This window comes from Ranitomeya imitator, chromosome 8 (assembly GCF_032444005.1).
Source record: "Ranitomeya imitator isolate aRanImi1 chromosome 8, aRanImi1.pri, whole genome shotgun sequence".
NCBI classification, from domain to species: domain Eukaryota; kingdom Metazoa; phylum Chordata; class Amphibia; order Anura; family Dendrobatidae; genus Ranitomeya; species Ranitomeya imitator.
Window position 1 is genome coordinate 137,094,391 of NC_091289.1, and position 20,846 is coordinate 137,115,236.

A 20,846-nucleotide genomic window follows, 5' to 3' on the forward strand; every position below is an offset into this window, starting at 1 on the left:
TTCTTATTCTTTTCTTCTTTCAGTACCACAAAAGATTGGAATAGCAACCAGTGAACCGTTCTTTTTCTGGGACGGGAACTATTACTCCGGCTTTGAGGAGAGAAGCGGTGGCTGCGAAGAAGACCCGGAACTAGAACGGGGACTCTTGGGGTCGGGATCCGAAGAAACGATCCCTGAGTTGTGAAACGAACTCTATTTTGTATCCCGAGGATACAACTTCCCTGACCCATGCGTCCTCTGCTGAGGGGATCCAGACATCCCTGAAGAAGGGAAAACCGCCCATCCTGGGAAGTGGGCTGGCGTCTTGCTGTGAGTCATGCCGAGGTGGATCCTCCAGTCCTGCCCTGGAGGATCTACCCTGGGAGGAGCGGGAGCGCCAGGAAGGCGTGTGGTCTAAAGAAAACAGTCTTCTACTCTTGACGTGCCTGTGGCATCTGTTGCTGCGGGGAAAAGGAGTTTGACGCCACGAAGCGACGTAAAGGCAGAAAGGACCGAAATTGCCATCTAGGAGGGGGGCGACGAGGTGTAGACTTGTGCCTCCTGGTAGCGTCCTAATGATTTGGCCCAACTTAGAACCAAAGCGACGTGAACACTGAAAAAGGCAGGCTGGTAAGGGACTTTTTGAAGACAAATCCGCCTGTCAGGCCTTGAGCCAAACGGACTGACGGATGGCAACGGCATTGCTGGACACCTGAGCCGCAAAAGACGCGGCATCCAGGGAAGCGGAGACCAAGTATTCACCCGCATGAGAAAACTGGTTGGCAAGCTCCGCCAGCTGTCCAGGAGGGCCCCGTCCAGAATGCTCCGACGGAGTTGTGTGACCTTTGGATATGGATAATGAAACCCAAGTATAAGCAATGGCCGGGCAAAAATAGACGCAGCCGATTCGAAAGCTGAGCTCGCAAAGGATTCTATGACTCTATAGTTAGAATCTTTCAGAGATGCTCCGCCAGATAGCGGGAGGACCGTGTTGGAGGACAGAGTCCAATAAGCGGTGAGCTCCAGAGAAAAGGGATATAAAAAACGCCAAGGCGCTTTCCTCTCTGAAAGCGGCTGGTCGGATTCTCTTTTTCTCTCGTCAGGGCCTTCTTGAATTCAGGGTGAGAAGCGAAGACCTTGGAAGGTGGCTTCGACCGTCTAAACGAAACCGCCTGATCCGCGCGTTCCGTAGAGGGATCTTTGATGCCACGGGTCTGGTTGATTGCTCCAATGAGGCTCTGAACCATATCCCTATTAGCGATTTGGTCAGAATGCAGCTCCAAAACGTCCCTCTGAAGGTGCGTCCGAAAACGCCTCGCCTGACTCGGGAGAGGATCGGGAAGAAGCTGACCGCTGAAATGGGCCGTGAGGCGAGATGGAACGGGAAGAGGAGTCGCAATGGCGCTCCGGTCTGGACCTCTTTAAGGCCTATCCTGGTAGGCTCAGACGGGGCTACTTGTGACCCGCTGGCTACTGCGGAGGTCTGCCAGGACAATCTATCCAGAACGGACACCGGGGTCTGGGATACCCTGGTGAGATCCGCCACAGATTGAGACAGAGCGGAAGCCCACACTGGGATAGGGTCCTCACTCTCTCGGGGCAGAGGGGGGGGGGAGCCCAGAACGATGTGGGATCGCTGCAGTCCTGACAGGTGGGAGAGGACTGACCTAAGGGGAAACTGCCCTTACAGGAGAGCACAAAAGGTGCCTGACTAAAGCAGAGGAAGGATATTGGTCTGCAGTGCAGAGCTACTCACGGAAGATGTCCTGTGGATAGCTTCGGCTGTAGGAGGAGGTCGGCAGGGAAGGCAGGTCCTGTAAGAAATCACCGCTGGGTCCACACGCCGGGAGTGGTGTAAGGCCCCGCACTCTGAAGTCCGCAGCATGAGCCAAGAAGCGCCGAAAGCAGCCGGCGCTGAAGCTGCATGATTGAGAGTACAAAGATGGCGCCGGCCGCAGTCTGTGCTGAGGCCAAGAGGAGTGGGCGGGGCTAAGCGCCGGAGAGGAGAGAGGGGAAGACGCGGGAGAAAAGCCCGCCGGAAAGAGGACGGGGGCGGAGCCATAACGCCGCGCTAGGCCCCGACCGAAGCCGGGGCCTAAATTAGCTCCCGGTGGCCGTCGGGAATGGAAGCCGCGGCGTGGAGGCCCCGCAAGGCTAGCCCACCCGACGGAGAGAGCGGGGGCTAGAGTCACTGCGGCGCGGTCTGTGCCTAGGCCAGGGAGTGGCTGGGGCAAAGCGCCGGAGAGAAGGGGGAAAACGCGGGAGAAAGACCCGCCGGAAAGAGGATGGGGGCGGGGCCGAAACGCCGCACTAGGCCCCGACAGAAGCCGGGGCCTAAATTAGCCCCCGGTGGCCGGCAGAAAAGGTCCAGGCCCCGACCGAAGCCGGGCCTGGATTAGAGCCTGGTGACCGCTGTGGGGGAGAGACGCCGTGGAAACCTTACAAGGCCCCGGCGCTACCGCCGCAATGAACCCCTTCTCTGGTGGACCCATGTGCCGCACAAGGGAAGCTGAAGAGAGATCCAGGGTGAGGTAAGAGCCCTGGACCCCAAACTGTGGGACACAGTGACTTCCCCATAAAACAACCCCTGAGCCCCACTCTTAGATTGCTAGACAGGGGAGAAAATACTCACCTTTCTTCATCTGTATACTTACCCTTGAATGATCTGGGATGGTATGGGGAAAATACTCACCTCAAACCTCCCACGCCAGTACTAACCTGAAGAGGAATGAGACGTCCAGGAGCTGATGGACGTCCTCGTCTCCGCAACCGACAGGCTCTGGTGGGCGAGTGGGTGGGGGACGGAGCCAGGACCGGACTTCTGAGCACGCTTGTGTGCTAGGATCTTGGTCCTGGAGAGGGATCTATGAGGATACGGGGTGGCAGTACACGCCGTACTCATAGTCCGTATTGTGGGACTACAGGTGTGACTGTTCACCCTGTATCCCTCGGGAAAACCTGAAAAGAAAATGACGTACATTGAGGTAGATAAGGGTCTAATGAAAGACCCGTGTCCACCTCCTACTGACACTAAGCTAAACTGAATATCCTACTTCCTGTCGGTAGGGTGTACACTGCAGAGGAGGAGCTAACTTTTTTTATTTGCATAGTGTCAGCCTCCTAGTGGCAGCAGCATACACCCATGGTTCCTGTGTCCCCCAATGAAAGGCGATAGAGAAAACAGAAATGCAAAAACGAAAAAGGGTTGCAGCGTGAAGGGGTTAAACATTTTCCGAGCACACCCAAGATACTCGGATAATACTAGAGCATCTTCCGATAACTCGTTATCTGAGCACGATCGCTCATCACTAGTCCTTAGGAGTGGAATAATCTAAAAATATGCATTTCTGTTCTATGGGAGCCTTCGAATCATGACCTGCTGGGAATAAGAAGGACTGTACGTTTGGCTTTTTTGTAAAGACCAGTTTTAAAAGCTGACTATGACTGCAATTCTTCACCCTTTATTACAACCACAAGTCCTGTTCTGGTCACTAGTACTCTGCACCCATATCGCCATCACATCAAGTTAGACTTACAACCTTATACTTTCCTGCAGTATTTTTAGCTAAAGCTAAACTCCAATCAGAAAGGTTTTACTTCCTCTACATACAATGTTTTGTTTAGAAAAAAAAATAAATAAAAATAAGGGGAACATGCAAATAACATATGTTCCTGTAAAGCAAGCCCTTAGTATCGACAGATCAGAACGCTTCTCGAAGGCAAGTTTTCAGTCTACTACATATGGATTGCCGAGTCCTAAAATAAAAAAAGGAAAATATGGCACATTCAAGACCACCATTTTTTTTAATAAGTGGACTGGTGTTTTTCTCCAGCTCACAGTCTAACACAGAGCGCTGAAGCACCGCTAATGATAATGGAGCTTCAACCTGGTGTAAACCGTAGATTGACTACAGGTAAACGCTTATGTCTTGACTTATTAGGAAAGATCCATACGTCATCTTCAAAAATCCTTCAAAGTAAGAAAAAGGTTAAAAAGAATAACTCTGGTGGATGAAAGCAAAATGCATTTGCACCTATGCATTCAAGGTCCAGGACATGTTGTCTAGCCCTTGTGTCAAACGTATTCCTCCGTGGAGGTTGCTGGATGCTCTGGAATGAGAAGAATACAGTCATCCCATGTTCTGAACTTCATTGATTTTCACAATGTCCCATAAAAAGCATGTAGAAGAGTCTGTGCAAGATAAAGAGCTGGACGTGACGTACTGAACGATAGCAGCGCTGGAGGGTGGACGTTCAGTCATTTTGCATTATGTCGGTTTTTTCACAACCATGTTCCAAGTGAGATATGCAGAACAGTAAGTCACAGGCAAGGTGACATTAATGGCGCAGGTGGAGTGGTCTTCACCCCCTTGTGCTGTGGGAAGTTAGTTTCCCAACTTTATAGTTGGGGGAAGGCACTTGGGTAATAATTCTATCCAGTTTTCCATCTGGGAGGAGGGAAGCTATAACTATGTCGTCCAGGTTCTCCTTCCTCGCTGGCAGTAGCGCTAGTACAGCTATTTTAACACTGCTCACAAATTTCTACATGTAACCTAAGAAAAAGAAAAATCTTGTGTCTCATTTTGCAAGAATACAAAACGGTTGGGCTGCAAGTGATTCCAAGGCATCTCCTGCCAAGCCGTGGACTGCAGCCTCTGACTTTAGAAGGATGTCCAGACTAAAACCATTCATACCTGGACAGTAGGTGTTAAATAAATGCTAATGCTGCCCTTGGGGTCCACATGTGGTTTCACAGTACAGGTAAATCCAGAGTTGATATGCCTAAGGTGCTCGCACATTAGATGGTACGGCGGGTGAATGATGGGATGGTATTACAATGCAATGGAAGCCCAGAAAAGGCAACAGGTATCCTGGACAGTGACCCATCAAGATGCTAAAAGAAGGCAACGTCTGACATGCCGTCCATAATCTGTATAAAAGGTAGACTTGAATTTGAAGGAATTGTGGCACTAGTGGGAGACCCGTCTCCAAACATGATCATGAGGAGATGCTTGGCCCCAATGGGTGCATCCCCGCAGTGGCTTTTTATGTTTAGGTCCTAGTGTCAACGTTGGTGCTTTGGCCCGAGAGATGAGGTCAGACGTAGGTTTACATGGCCGCTGTATCTATCTGTACATACAGCTGCCTGACGCCAGCCTAAGAAAGAAAAAAAAAAAAAAAAAGAGAAGACAAAAAAAGATAAGCATGTTTTAGATTGGGTCTCTGATGGAAAAATCACAAAATTAAATATCATAGGAGCCAACAAAAAAAAAAGTCAGGAACTAGAAAGCCTAAAATGTAGTGTTGATAGAAACTCCAATTATTTTAGGAAGGGAGTCTAGGACCACCAGGCCACAGACACACACACAATGCAGGTCTTGACATTTAACGACTGCGGAATCCATATCAAGGACAATATGGGTACAGTCCCTGTGGAAAACTCCGCAATCACCAGCTAATGTCACTACTGTCTCATAATGTGGCCAAAACTTTCTAGAAGGTAAACTTCATGTTCTACACACCCCCTTTGGAGAGACTGGTTGGATGGTAGAATGAGAAGCTGCATTAGGCTGTGACATTTTCTCATATAGTGCTGTGAGCCTGAGATCATCTACTATATCATTGTCTAAGGGTCACTTCCGTCTGTCCTTCTGTCTGTCACGGATATTCATTGGTCGCGGCCTCTGTCTGTCATGGAAATCCAAGTCACTGATTGGTCTCGCCAGCTGCCTGTCATGGCTGTCGCGACCAATCAGCGACGGCCACAGTCCGATTAGTCCCTCCCCTACTCCCCTGCCGTCAGTGCCCGGCGCCTGCTCCATACTCCCCGCAGTCACCGCTCACACAGGGTTAATGCCAGCGGTAACGGACCGTGTTATGCCGAAGGTAACTCACTCAGTTACCGCCACTATTAACCCTGTGTGACCAAGTTTTTACTATTGATGCTGCCTATGCAGCATCAATAGTAAAAAGATCTAATGTTAAAAATAATTTAAAAAACCCCAAAAACCTGCTATTCTCACCTTTTGTAGTCCGACGATGCGCTCGCGCCTACCGCCAGCTTCCGTTCCCAGAGATGCATTGCGAAATTACCCAGAAGACTTAGCGGTCTCGCTAAATACTACGTGGGCTGTGTTAGATACCGCATGGCTGCTATATACTACCTGGGCTGTGTTATATACTACGTGGGCTGTGTTATATACTACGTGGGCTGTGTTATATACTACGTGGCCTATATTAATGCATTAGGTATTCTACAATATGTATGTATGTATATAGCAGCCACATGGTATATACCACAGAATACCCGATGCGTTAGAATCGGGCCACCATCTAGTAGCGTATAATACCCGCTGGGGAGTATGGACTGAAATTAGTGCTAATATGCAAAGCTACATGTCAAAGCCCCCGCACCTGTGTGAAAATATTATGAGTCTGGCTGAGAATCCAGCGGGCGTCTGCCTCAGGTCCCACCACAAGTTTCAGGGTCCCAATGTATACATCCGTGCAGAGAGTCCAGAAATGTGGGTCGTGTAGATGATAAACGCCCTGGAGCTGCTGCACCTGGAGAAAAAGAAAAAAAAATGAACACATGACCGTCCAAATGCACATCAGGTCCGAGTGGCAGACATGGTGATATCCAGCGAGTTGGCGAGCCTTCATGCACTATGCCCCCTGCTAATGCCATCTACAGTATATTATTACTTATTGTCATAGACATAACAGAAGTTTTCATGGACTGTAACAAATGGGCTGTAGTGCTGTGCGGAGACAGGACAGTCGGGGAAGTAACAATGTGCCAAAGATGAACACAATCTGACTGCACGCTGCTACCAGGTGACGGTGCTCTGCGGAGACAGGACAGTCGGGGAAGTAACAATGGGCCAAAGATGAACACAATCTGACTGCACGCTGCTACCAGGTGACGGTGCTCTGCGGAGACAGGACAGTCGGGGAAGTAACAATGGGCCAAAGATGAACACAATCTGACTGCACACGGCTACCAGGTGACGGTGGACGGTGCTCTGCGGAGACAGGACAGTCGGGGAAGTAACAATGGGCCAAAGATGAACACAATCTGACTGCACGCTGCTACCAGGTGACGGTGGACGGTGCTCTGCGGAGACGGGACACAGTCGGGGGAAGTAATAATGGGCCAAAATGAACACAATCTGACTGCACGCTGCTACCAGGTGACGGTGCTCTGTATAGCAAACGTGAAGGTCACTGTTCACAAATCTGAAGCAGATCTAGAGATGAATGCTCATAAAGCAGGATAAGATGGCGGCACAATGCTTTATATACATACACAATAATGTTAGCTGGAGAAGGAGTATACGAACCCGCTGGTAACATTCAGGGAGCAAATTATCCAAGGCTGGGGGAGTTCTCTGCATGAGGATCCCAATTGACTGCTTAAGTAAAGGAATAACACTGGAAGGAAAAAGCATTTTCTCAGATCAAAATTTGTAAGTCGTGTACAAACATTTGTCATATTCCCTGCACCCTCCATAAAGAACACAGTCTGCAGCAATGGATCCTATAGCAGCCACCGGCAGACGACCCCAGGAGTTTCCCCACTTTTACAATACGCCTGCACGATGGCATTTGTGGGTCTCCCTGCAGAGCTCTACACCTCGACATACTGCATACCTATACCTCCAACACAAAGCGAAAAATCGATTTGCGGACAAAGGTGTAGAACAGCAGTGTCAGATATTGTGGCTACATCTTGGGCAAACAGCAGGGGTGTAGCTCAGCCCTTCCCAATGCTGCGGGCACCTTACTCACAACGGTAATGTTAGGTATCAGAATGCACATGATGTGGTTATCAAAAGGCGAAATAGAACACTAAAAAAAATATACTTCACTTTATCCCCACGCCATAGTTCTACACTGAGCTTTCATCTTACAGTCGGTCAAATGCTCGGATCTGATCCTCACGTCTACACTAAACACAGAAAACCCCCAGCAAAATAAAACGTATCACAGCACTTCTATCTGCTTATTTATTGTCTCATTTTCAAATTAAAAGTAAGGAATATATAAATATATTATCAGATGAGCTCAGCTATTGGACGCACACCTCCTCCTCCTCGTCTTGTGTGTGGCCATCAGACTACTGTCTGCAGCACCACCGTCCTGCAGCAACCTGTCTACAGCAGGACAGAAGATCACTAAGGCACACCCCCTTGGCTAATGGGGCAGGACATCAGCGGATCATTGGCCACCGTCAGACTGAACGATATCGGTAGCGATCCGTGACGTTGCAGCGTCCTGGCTAGCGATATCGTCCAGTGTGACAGGCAGCAGCGATCAGGATCCTGCTGTGATGTCGTTGGTCGCTGCAGAAAGTCCAGCACTTTATTTCGTCGCTGGATCTCCCTGCAGACATCACTGAATCGGCGTGTGTGACGCCGATTCAGCGATGTCTTCACTGGTAACCAGGGTAAACATCGGGTTACTAAGCGCAGGGCCGCGCTTAGTAACCCGATGTTTACCCTGGTTACCAGCGTAAAAGTAAAAAAAACAAACACTACATACTTACCTACCGCTGTCTGTCCCCCGCTCTGCTTCTCTGCACTCCTCCTGCACTGGCTGTGAGCGCTGGTCAGCCGGAAAGCAGAGCGGTGACATCACCGCTCTGCTTTCCGGCCGCTGTACTCAGTCAGTGCAGGAGGAGTGCAGAGAAGCAGCGCGCCGGGGACAGACAGCGGTAAGGTAAGTACGTAGTGTTTTTTTTTTTATACTTTTACGCTGGTAACCAGGGTAAACATCGGGTTACTAAGCGCGGCCCTGCGCTTAGTAACCCGATGTTTACCCTGGTTACCGGGGACCTAGGGATCGTTGGTCGCTGGAGAGCGGTCTGTGTGACAGCTCTCCAGCGACCAAACAGCGACGCTGCAGCGATCGACATCGTTGTCGGTATCGCTTCAGCGTCGCTTAGTGTGACGGTACCTCAAGTATGGGACCGATCAGAGGGAGTGTATGCAGAATTTCTACAAGAAAGTTATAGGATTATTCAGAAAATGTCTAAAAGAAAACTGGCAGCGAGGACAAATATCTCCAGTCTTCATGGAACGTTCATTTCTGGGTTTAATATTCCTTAAGGGTACCGTCACACTATACGATTTACCTACGATCACGACCAGCGATACGACCTGGCCGTGATCGTAGGTAAGTCGTAGTGTGGTCGCTGGAGAGCTGTCACACAGACAGCTCTCCAGCAATGCCGAGGTCCCCGGGTAACCAGGGTAAACATCGGGTTACTAAGCGCAGGGCCGCGCTTAGTAACCCGATGTTTACCCTGGTTACCAGCGTAAAAAAACCAAACACTACATACTTACATTCCGGTGTCTGTCCCTTGCCGTCTGCTTCCCGCACGGAGTGACTGCCGGCCGTAAAGTGAAAGCACAGCACAGCGGTGACGTCACAGCTGTGCTCTGCTTTCACTTTACGGCCGGCAGTCAGTGAGTGCGGGAAGCAGACGGCAAGGGACCTGACGGACACCGGAATGTAAGTATGTACGGTTTTTTTTTTTTTTACATTTACGCTGGTAACCAGGGTAAACATCGGGTTACTAAGCGCGGTCCTGCGCTTAGTAACCCGATGTTTACCCTGGTTACAAGCGAACGCATCGCTAGATCAGTGTCACACACACCGATCTAGCGATGACAGCGGGAGATCCAGCGACGAAAGAAAGTTCCAAACGATCTGCTACGACGTACGATTCTCAGCAGGATCCCTGATCGCTGCTGCGTGTCAGACACAGCGATATCGTAACGATATCGCTGGAACGTCACGAATCGTGCCGTCGTAGCGATCGAAATGGCAGTGTGTGACGGTACCCTAAGAAGTTACAGACCGAGGAGGCGCTCTTCACCTTGGCAGATGGGGGACGGTATGGGCCTTTCAGCTCTACTTCCACATTTGATACATTGTTTCTCTTCCACATCTGTTCTAGGGAAGGATGTGAAAACTGCCTGCTGCTCCCCCGAGCATGTGTACAGGTCAGGTATCCCCGGCCCAGGGAATAACAAATGCCCCGTGCACCCGCCCGTTGAAGGGACCGTCCATGTACAGCTGGTGTCGCAGATCCCTCCGGTGTTTCCCCCTATGCAGTGGGTTCCAGTGCCGATCCTATGCAACGGGTTCCAGTGCCGATCCTATGCAGCGGGTTCCAGTGCCGATCCTATGCAGCGGGTCCCAGTGCCGAGCCTATGCAGCGGGTCCCAGTGCCGAGCCTATGCAGCGGGTCCCAGTGCCGAGCCTATGCAGCGGGTCCCAGTGCCGAGCCTATGCAGCGGGTCCCAGTGCCGAGCCTATGCAGCGGGTTCCAGTGCCGAGCCTATGCAGCGGGTTCCAGTGCCGAGCCTATGCAGCGGGTCCCAGTGCCGAGCCTATGCAGCGGGTTCCAGTGCCGAGCCTATGCAGCGGGTTCCAGTGCCGAGCCTATGCAGCGGGTTCCAGTGCCGAGCCTATGCAGCGGGTTCCAGTGCCGATCCTATGCAGCGGGTTCCAGTGCCGATCCTATGCAGCGGGTTCCAGTGCCGATCCTATGCAGCGGGTTCCAGTGCCGAGCCTATGCTGCACCTCTTATTCTCAGCATCCTGGGGATCGCAGGCAGAACATGGACCCTCATGGATGATAAGGTGATGCCATATTTTTGGGAATGGTCATCACCTGGAGAGATGGGAAAGACCAAGAAGGAGATTCCTGTCCACCATTGATGGATATAAGTACCCTTATAAGCTTCAAGAAGGTCTGCAGTATCTGAGGAGTGTATAATGAGGTGTTGCAGGAGCTAGGATGCACAGATCGTTACAAAGAATACGAGAGGACATCAGATGGGAGAAGGAGAAGAAAATTACACTCATCAGTCGGATTCTTCTGATTCAGGGTTGTGGTGCCTTCCCCTGTGCTGAGGCTCCTGGACATTCAGGACCTGCAGCCGGCCAGATTCACCAAAATGACCAGTTTCTGTTCTCCTGTGGATCGACTGGTGAAAGCTGCAGGGACTGTGAAGGGGCATGCTCGGCCCCAAGACCCTATGACTAGTGATGAGCAAATATACTCGTTGCTCGAAATTTCCCGGGCACACTCGGGGGTCCTCCAAGTATTTTTTAGTGCTCGGAGATTTCGTTTTCATCACCTCAGCTGAATGATTTACATCTGTTAGCCAGCATAAGTACATGTGGGGATTCCCTAGCAACCAGGCAACCCCCACATGTACTCAGCCTGGCTAATAGCAGTAAATAATGCAGCTGCAGCGATGAAAACTAAATCTCCGAACATAAATACTCAGAGGTCACCCGAGCGTTCTCAGGAAAACCCGAGCAACGGGTATATTCGCTCATCACTACCTATGACCTGTGTAATCAGGTAATGCAGGTACAGAGGGTCTACACAGGAGACATTATACATGGACGTTTAGCTACAATTTAAGGTGCATCTACCTTCCTTCAGCACAGAGAAGACATGCAGGTGTTGGTACAACTCTCCCCATTCATTTACCAGAACCGGCATTAGAAAGCACATTACATGCAAAGAAGAAGGAACTGAGACCCACACAAGTGTGACTGCACGCCGACAGGCAGCACTTTCTGTTTCTGAAGATCGAATTCTGCCAACGTCATATCTAATATATCATTGCCTAGAATACTACTTCCTGCAATTTGTGCCAACTTCCATGGCTTTGTCCGGAGCTAATGTCCGGAGCTAATGTCCGGAGCTAATGTCCGGAGATAAGTGACGTCAACAGTGTCCAGTGTCTGATTGGTTGCCGCCTGCTGCGAGCGACCAATCAGAAACGTGCCGTACTGTGACACACTCCGCCCGCCATTTTGGTGTGATTTTTGAATTTTTACCTCACAGCAAGTTTCTACTGCGTGGAGGCGGGCCCAGTGACGTTGCTCTTCAAGCTCCTGCCGAATTTCGTCAAAAAAATGATAATACCATTTACCAAAACTATATATATTTAGTTGTGAAGTGGTTCAGTGACATTTTCACACCAATTTTGAACTTTTGTTTGGGGTTTTCTCCATATACTGCCTATTATTTTTGTTCTTTCTTACGATTATTTATTAATTGTATTATTCTTACATTTGAATAAATAAAGTATATATGGATTCTAGACTCCCGATTCTTTAGAATCGGGCTGCCATCTAGTATATTATATATACACAATATATTATACATACTACATGTGTCAGGTTACTTATTTACAGATTGCAAAATCCATTTATTGCATAAATGAGAGCAAAAAGCTATTGTATGACAAAATCAAATAATTACAGTTATTGAACTTGAATTTAAAACCAGATCCCCGATTTTTCAGGTAGGCAAGGTCAGAAGAGCGAGCACAGATATCCCGAGTGTCTGGATTATCGCATGTACCCATTTGGTAGAAATAGCGCAGATAACACGTCTGCACCAGAGGGCGGTATAAAGACCGATATATACACTCTGCCACATCATGCTGGGATCATCAGGCAATAATAAGAGGCATATTATTCCGCACTCACCTGACAAAGATGAGCAAAGCGATAAGCATGGAGCATATAGGGTCTGCAATCATCCATCCATACCGCTGCATCAGGATAGTGGAGATGATCACACCGACACTCCCCAGCGCGTCCGCCACAATGTGCAAAAATACTCCTGTAAGGAAAGAATGATTTGGGGTCCTTCACAATGTAAATCAGAGGGTCTTCACCTCTATTCTTACAAATATCTACAATGTGAATACTCCATGAGCTGACATATGTGTGTATAAGAGATGCATTTTCAGGGACCATATTAATGAAGATGATGTAGGATGAACACATCAGGTCCGCATTTGTAAAACTTGGAGAGCTACAAGATGGAACAAGATTGTCATGAAACTCTCCAGCATCAAATGTCTACAGATGGCCTGAATTCTGAAGATGTCAAAAGTCGTAAAGTTTAGGTGTAACTTCGAGTTGCCCCTACATTTTGTGAGACTTTCAAAGCATTTACGACAGAATTCTGGAATGAGATAGTCAATGAGTTGAATCCATAGTGCACGGAGGGGGAACAGGGTGAGATGTGACAAAGTTGGGATAAATAATAAAAAAAAAGGTAAACACTACATTTTATGAGCATCTAAATAGCCATTTACGATAAAAAATAAATAAGTAGAAAGCTGCTGGCATTCACATGTCGGGGCTGGGTATCCCTTCTTTTTAGCGAAATTCAAGCAAGAAACCAAAGTAGCTTGTACACTAGTGCTCTGCTGCCCTCTGCTGGACATCTGCAGTTACACAACCGACTTCTCATTCCCGGCTTACATGACCACTTCCCTTTATGCAGCAGAAATTGGCGAAAAATCTTAGAGTAGCCTTATTACTGCCAGTAACCTTACAGGAGGAAACTGTGGTTATTTGAGCTAAATGTTTGAAATGGTAAACAATGATTCATAAATTTGATCTACTTTGATCTCTACTAGTGATGAACAAACAAGCTTGGATAAAATGTTATATGAGCATGCTCATGAGCTAATAGTGTCTTCAATGCGCTCAAATAATGTGTGAGTCCCTGCGGCCGCATGTTTCGCAGCTAGCTGTTCCTGCATGTGTTAACGGCTGTCTGACAGTCGTGGGGACTCGAACACATTATTCGACCACACTACAGACACTATTAGCACCTGAGCATGCTCAGATAACACCTTATATATACCAGCACATTCGCTCATCACTATTCTCTAACAAGCAGTAAATATAATGTACAGCATGCCTTCTATGAGGCGCTGAAGATTTCCCTCCAAAGTTTGAACATTTTTTTTCCTATTGAATAAATGTGGCTTAGAATACGTCTATTTGAAGACCAAAATCACTTTTCTTGAAGCTTTTAATTAGCAGTGGTAAGAGTCGAACATTAGGGAGAGCTCTGCGTGCATCACGTTTGTAACCTATCGGCAGAATGTAAGACAAAATGTGATGTGACTTCATTAGTAAGTGTGGGGTACGTGCGCAGCCTATGATCAAGGGTCTGGGAACAGCTTAGCAGATACAAAGTGGTTTAAGGGTATGTGCAGACTATCAGTGTGTACTTGTGAAGCGACAAACCCGCAGCAACAAGCTGTAACAGCAAGAAATCCCATCCACTATGTGTCCAGAGATGCTTGCGGCTTACCTGCGCAGACAGACATGTGGTGCGTCTCTCCAGACGGCAGCATGTCAATTTCTCTTGGTGGAGACGCAAGCCTCCACAAGAGAAACTTCACCTGTACAATGTATTGGACGTGGTGAATCCGACGGTTCAGAGAACACATGTGGATACATCCGTGATCAACAGATGGCAGTGCTTTGGACGCAGCAAACATGCTCCTTCCAAAGCGCTGCCACTTCCGGATCGTGGGCACCCGACCTTACAGATTTCATAGGGCTGGAAAAGCTCCTTCATTTTGACTCCATTGAGTGACACCATATGCAATAGCGAAGGTACCCAGGATTATTCTAATATGTTCACAGACAAAAATGGATCCCTCTGAATCAAATATTTTGACCACTATTCTACAAAAGCTGGGGGTGTGGGGAGGGAATAATCTCAGTGCCCACTGACCTACGGTGCGGGTTTCGAATCTGCAACATGTCCATTTCTCTTGTGGCTACCCTGAGTTTTAGGCCTCTTTCACTTGTCAGTGTGTCTGTCACGTGTGGCAACAGCTTTCACACGAAGTGGAGACACTTCCACACGTAGACCCATTCAAGTGAATGGCTCTGTGCACATGTCACTGTGTTTCCACAGACCGTGTGTCCGTGGGCAAAACACATCGACATGTCTATTCCTTAGCAGCAGCACAGGCTGCAAAACGTTCCACACTTGTCACCGTGAGAAATTTCTCATGGTGAACTCGCTGAGCTCAGCGCTGCACCGTGAGACTTTTTCCTCACTGTGCTAGTGGGGATCTCAGAAAAGTCACTGCAGTTCAGGGACCCTGCTGGGAACACAGCCTCAGTGACCGGCAGTAACCTCGATGATGTCACCGCTAGTCACTGAGGCTGCACTCGCAGCAGCTCATGCACACTCAGGTTCTCAGCCTGGACGATCGCATCTTGACACCGTCCAGGCCGAAAACTATTTATCCCAGATAAGGCTTACGGCGTGGGACAGAACGACGGACAGGTAAGGGATATTTTTTTTACATTTTATTTCAGGACACGAGGAATACAGAGAGTATAACTGTGTTTATTATTTTGAAACAAAAATGTAAAAACGTGTTTTCTTTATTTCAAACTAAACTGGGACTATCGGGCATTAGTGTGTTGCTATCAGAGCAATGACACTTTGCTGACTTCAGTTGCGACCTTTTTTCATTTACTTTTGCACTTCTCAGCGCTCTCCACATTGATTATTACTGACTATTCTAGAGATTTATTTCTGCTATACATCATGGCTCCATTTATATTTTGTTCTGGCTCACCCATAACTCAGGAGAAAACCGTATACACTACCAGAAATGGTGCCTTAGTAGGGTCCAAAGCCATATAGTAAAAGATCAACTTAGGCACTCAACTTTTGTGGAGATCTTTTTGCAGTTTATTGTAGTCATCAAATAACGAGTGCCTAAGTTTATCTTTTACTTTACTGTGGGTTGTACATATCCCTTTAACACAACGGATTCTTTTTCCCCATTTGCATTTCCTCCTCCTGCACATTTTCCTCCTTGTTGTTTTTGTGTATCGGGGCGCTCTACTCCACCAAGGGGCATTTTTATCGGTTTCTCCAGTTTTTAAGATACAGTCAGGAATCTCTTCTGGGGTATTATGCCCTCTTACCTTCTAAAATCTGCTTGCTGGACCCTCTCTGCTCCTCCGGTGGTTCATCTACAAGTAGAACACACGTCAGTCTTATATGTAATGTCCTAACGGGAATTTAGGTCGGCGGTGATTATAGCGTCCACTTATATAACATGAATGACATCAATTATATGGTTTATGAAGAATCTACTGATAGTAATTTTCAATTTTATAAGACGCTTTAAGATAAACATAAAAAACCCCAAAAACCGGAATCTTATAGAACCCAAAAAATTAAAAAGAGGTATTCCCTCCTCCAAGATCCTATCTCAATATGTAGAAGGTGTAGTAATAATATTAGCAAATACATCTGATTTGACACGAAGTATAGTTCTTCTGGTTTACTATGTCACTTACTCCATGTGCAGGGCATTGCAGCAGCTTAGGTATCCATGCTTACAACTAAAGGTACCGTCACATTTAGCGACGCTGCAGCGATCTAGACAACGATCCGGATCGCTGCAGCGTCGCTGTGTGGTCGCTGGAGAGCTGTTGGAGAACGGAGTGCTGACTTTCTTCAGATTTTCATAGTCAATTTTCATACTCATGAAAATACAGAAAAATCTTTAAATGAGAAGGTGTGTCCAAACTTTTTGATCTGTACTGTATATAAAAGTTTAAATCCCCTCCATTTCGCCCCATTCAAAATAACACAATTTAAAAAAAAAATAAAAAATCAAACATGCACATATTTGGTATCGCCACATTCAGAATAGCCCGATCAATAAAAAAAAAAAAAAAGGATTAACCTGATCACTAAACAACGTAGTGAGAAAAAAACGAAACGTCTGAATTACATTTTTTGGTTGCCGCAACATTGCATTAAAATGCAGTAACAGGTGATGAAAAGAACGTCTCTGCACCAAAGTGGTATCATTAAAAACGTCAGCTCGGAATGCAAAAAATAAGCCCTCACCCGACCCCAGATCACGAAAAATGGAGGTGCTTCGGGTATCGGAATATAGCGCAATTTTTTTTATTTTTTTATTTTTTAAGGAAAACTTTTTTTTTTTTTTCATTACTTAGATAAAACGTAATCTAGACATGTTTGGTGTCTATGAACTCGTAATGACCTGGAGAATCAAAATGGCTGGTCAGTTTTAGCATTTAGTGAACCTAGCAAAAAAGCCAAACAAAAAACAAATGTGGGATTGCAATTTTTTTGCAATTTCACCGCACCTTGTCTAGAACGCGACATGGTAAAACCAATGGTGTCGTTCAAAAGTACAACTAGTCCCGCAAAAAAAAAATAAAAAAACAAGCCCTCACAAGGCCATATTGACGGAAAAAAAGGCTCTGGGAAGGATGGGAGTGAAAGACGAAAAGGCAAAACCAAAAAAAGCTCCGGGGGTTAAGGGATTAAAGATTTAACCAGTGTGTGTTTGGGAGCGGGGGAGGTGTATTAGTGACTGATAAGAGGGAAGAGACATTTTTCTCTATTAAAGTTAAAGTTTATCATATTCACTTGAATGGCTGATTTATGGGGAAAAATATGAAAACTGTAGGAACGATTTTATTTCGAAACGTACAATGTTTATTGCAATTATAAAGTTCTGCGTTAGTAGAGAGGTGGCTTCTTCATTGTTAATCCCTGTATACCATCACTTACTATGGTAGAAAACCCCCTTTGACCCAGGAGAACATGACTATGGAAAATATAAAAGACCAAACAATGCATAACACAAATGTATTGTACCTGGACAAGAGGACCCATAACCATGTCCATGTTTATGGCTATGATCCCCTCCATGACTGTGCCCATGATCCCCTCCATGACTGTGACCATGATCTCCTCCGTGGCTGTGGCCATGCCCACCCGCATGGCTGTGCCCATGACCTCCACTATGGCTATGCCCTTGACTCAAGGAACCATTAAATAAAGAATGACTGTGCCCATGACCTAAAAAAGAAGAATGTTACACACATTTAAGAATCTTTCAACAGCCTGGACTGAAGAGTCATCAATTTGACATGTGCTGACACTTATAGTACTTTACCCAGTTATAAAACACTGTTCCCGATGGGGCTCACAATCTGGATTTCCTATCATTAGGTCTTTGGATTGTAGGAGGAAACCGGAGAACACGGAAGAAGGACAATCAAACACGGGTAGAACATACAAACTCCTTGAGATATTGTCCTTGGTGGGATTTGACCCCAGGACCCCAGCGCGGTAGCGCTACATAGCAGACTATTAGGACAGGATGTTAGACTTGCGCTGCTGCCTCACTAAGCAAAAGCAAATCTCTATCCGCAACAGAAATGGTATCGGCACAGAACTCGCCTATGAAGAATGGGATTATAAGTCACATAATATCAACACTTTTCAGGTAAAGTTAGAAAAACTAAAAATGGAATAACATACCGCCATCATGTGAGTGCCCATGACCCCCGCCATGCTGGAACACAAATATTCCAATAAGGTTTACAAGAAAACCAAGGACAGAGACTGGTAGTAACCGTTCATGATGGACCTCGGGAGTATCCAACGCTCGCTTAAAAAAAACAAAACACACATTAGACCTGCTAGACTGGAAAGACGCATCAACACTTGTGTATTATCACACATTAGTTTTTTTTTCATAATAAATTGTAAAAGACAAGTAGGACAATGGATAAACTAGTTGGCCCGTGTGAAATTTTCGCACATTGGTTGTCGGGGGCGCAGGCAATTTCAGGAAAATCAAGCTGGTCAAATGTTAATGTATTTAATGAGACGATGAGCACAGAGAGGTATTTATATATGTAGACTGGTAATATCAAACCAATTTATTGTAAGTAGAGGATAAAAAAAATGTCTTTAGGTTGTGGCGCCGCTTGCAGGTTATTGTTTTTTTCTGCAGTTTCTGAAAATGTTTAAACTGTATTTTGTGATCACATCGTGGATGTGTGGTTTGTTTGTGTCTTTTCTTGCTGAAGGGGGCAAGTTTACCTTTCAAATGGTGTATTATTTGTGTGTGTGGGTGCAGCATGAACGGAGATACAAAGTAATCACCGAAAAAAAAGTGGTTAGAAATAACATACAAGGATCTGTCGGCTCCTCATCCTGCTGCTGACTGACAGCTTCACACCTAGGCACAGTAATAGGGGAAGTCAGTGGCAGAGGATGGGTGATGGCAGCAGCTCAGGAATAAGCTGCTCTCTGATGCCCCCTGCATACGTGAGCCTGGAAGATGGATGTAGTGTGCGCTGGACGTTGGGCGCTCAATCAGATATTAAATGGGCATTGTGCTTCGGAAAACACCTGTTCCATGGCCTAAGCATTTTTTTTCTTAAAGAAAAAAATAAAAATTAAAACCCACTCTTCCCCAGGTCCTGTGCAGAGCGTCTGCTGCTTTTTCCAGTCTTTGTTATTGTCTGCAGTGCTGAATTTACATTGACAGCACCACAGCCAATCAGTCAATTCCGTGGCTGGAGTCATCAATACTAACTGCAGCTTTTCTATAGAGAGAACAAAGGATTGGGCATGTTGAGATCCAACATGCCTGATCCTTCCCTTCCCCTGACATCTTCTGGGAGGAAAAGATCTGGGCACTCCTAGATTGCTGGCAGCTCCTGCTGAAATCAGTGCATTCAGACATCTAATATACTTTGTCACCTTGCATGGACCTGTCACCACATACAAGAGGCCAGATTTTTGCCCTTATTTTCTTCCTTCTCCTTTCCTAAGTATTCAGATTTTATGTTTTTCTAATGTCTGCATTATGGTGGTAGACTTGTGTTTGCTTCTGATCGTTATCAAAGGGGGCGTGGCTCAGTATTCTATGGGGGTGTGTCCTTAGGCTGCTCTGCATAATTATTTTGTGAGCCACGCCCTCTTAGTAAAGGCCGTGAAAATTGGCACTGGAAAGTAAAGGGCCGTATCTCCCGAACCGTATGGCGGATTACAAAAGAGAAAAAAAGCAGAACAATCGGGGAAACAGCAAGAATGAAAGAGCAGCAAAACCTGGACAATTATGATTTGGTGATATGTCCTCTAAATGGGAGGACAATTACCTATACAAATCGATTTCCCCAGGTAATCGTCATCTAAACTGTAAGAAGATCAGCCACTGTGTGAACTGTGCTATAATGAGATTATACAGAAGGCAGTGTATGGATAAACCGCCTACATGCACACACACAATCAGAAGGCTGGGTATGGATAAACCGCCTACATGCACACACACAATCAGAAGGCAGTGTATGGATAAACCGCCTACATGCACACACACAATCAGAAGGCAGGGTATGGATAAACCACCTACATGCACACACACACAATCAGAAGGCAGTGTATGGATAAACCGCCTACATGCACACACACACAATCAGAAGGCAGTGTATGGATAAACCGCCTACATGCACACACACAATCAGAAGGCTGGGTATGGATAAACCGCCTACATGCACACACACAATCAGAAGGCAGTGTATGGATAAACCGCCTACATGCACACACACAATCAGAAGGCAGGGTATGGATAAACCGCCTACATGCACACACACACACAATCAGAAGGCTAGGTATGGATAAACCGCCTACATGCACACACAATCAGAAGGCTGCGTATGGATAAACCGCCTACATGCACACACACAATCAGAAGGCAGTGTATGGATAAACCGCCTACATGCACACACACAATCAGAAGGCTAGGTATGGATAAACCGCCTACATGCACACACAATCAGAAGGCTGCGTATGGATAAACCGCCTACATGCACACACACAATCAGAAGGCAGTGTATGGATAAACCGCCTACATGCACACACAATCAGAAGGCTGGGTATGGATAAACCGCCTACATGCACACACACAATCAGAAGGCTGCGTATGGATAAACCGCCTACATGCACACACAATCAGAAGGCTGCGTATGGATAAACCGCCTACATGCACACACACAATCAGAAGGCAGTGTATGGATAAACCGCCTACATGCACACACAATCAGAAGGCTGGGTATGGATAAACCGCCTACATGCACACACACAATCAGAAGGCTGCGTATGGATAAACCGCCTACATGCACACAGACTCAGGAGACTGATGTCTGGGTATA

The 20,846-nt window shown here is 46.8% G+C and overlaps 1 protein-coding gene across 1 annotated transcript in view; it reads right to left on the reverse strand.

Annotated features, from left to right (window-relative positions):
• Nucleotides 1-3,593: 3,593 nt before the first annotated feature.
• The window catches only part of SLC30A7 (solute carrier family 30 member 7), a 29,320-nt gene continuing 12,067 nt past the window's right edge, over nucleotides 3,594-20,846 (reverse strand). The window contains exons 5-11 of the mRNA XM_069737399.1: nucleotides 18,166-18,295; nucleotides 17,497-17,700; nucleotides 15,780-15,827; nucleotides 12,504-12,639; nucleotides 7,323-7,413; nucleotides 6,394-6,543; nucleotides 3,594-5,136 (exon numbers count right to left, since the gene is read on the reverse strand). Coding sequence (XP_069593500.1) covers nucleotides 5,089-5,136; nucleotides 6,394-6,543; nucleotides 7,323-7,413; nucleotides 12,504-12,639; nucleotides 15,780-15,827; nucleotides 17,497-17,700; nucleotides 18,166-18,295 — 807 coding nt within the window. The 3' untranslated portion in view covers nucleotides 3,594-5,088. The remainder of the gene's footprint in view (nucleotides 5,137-6,393; nucleotides 6,544-7,322; nucleotides 7,414-12,503; nucleotides 12,640-15,779; nucleotides 15,828-17,496; nucleotides 17,701-18,165; nucleotides 18,296-20,846) is intronic.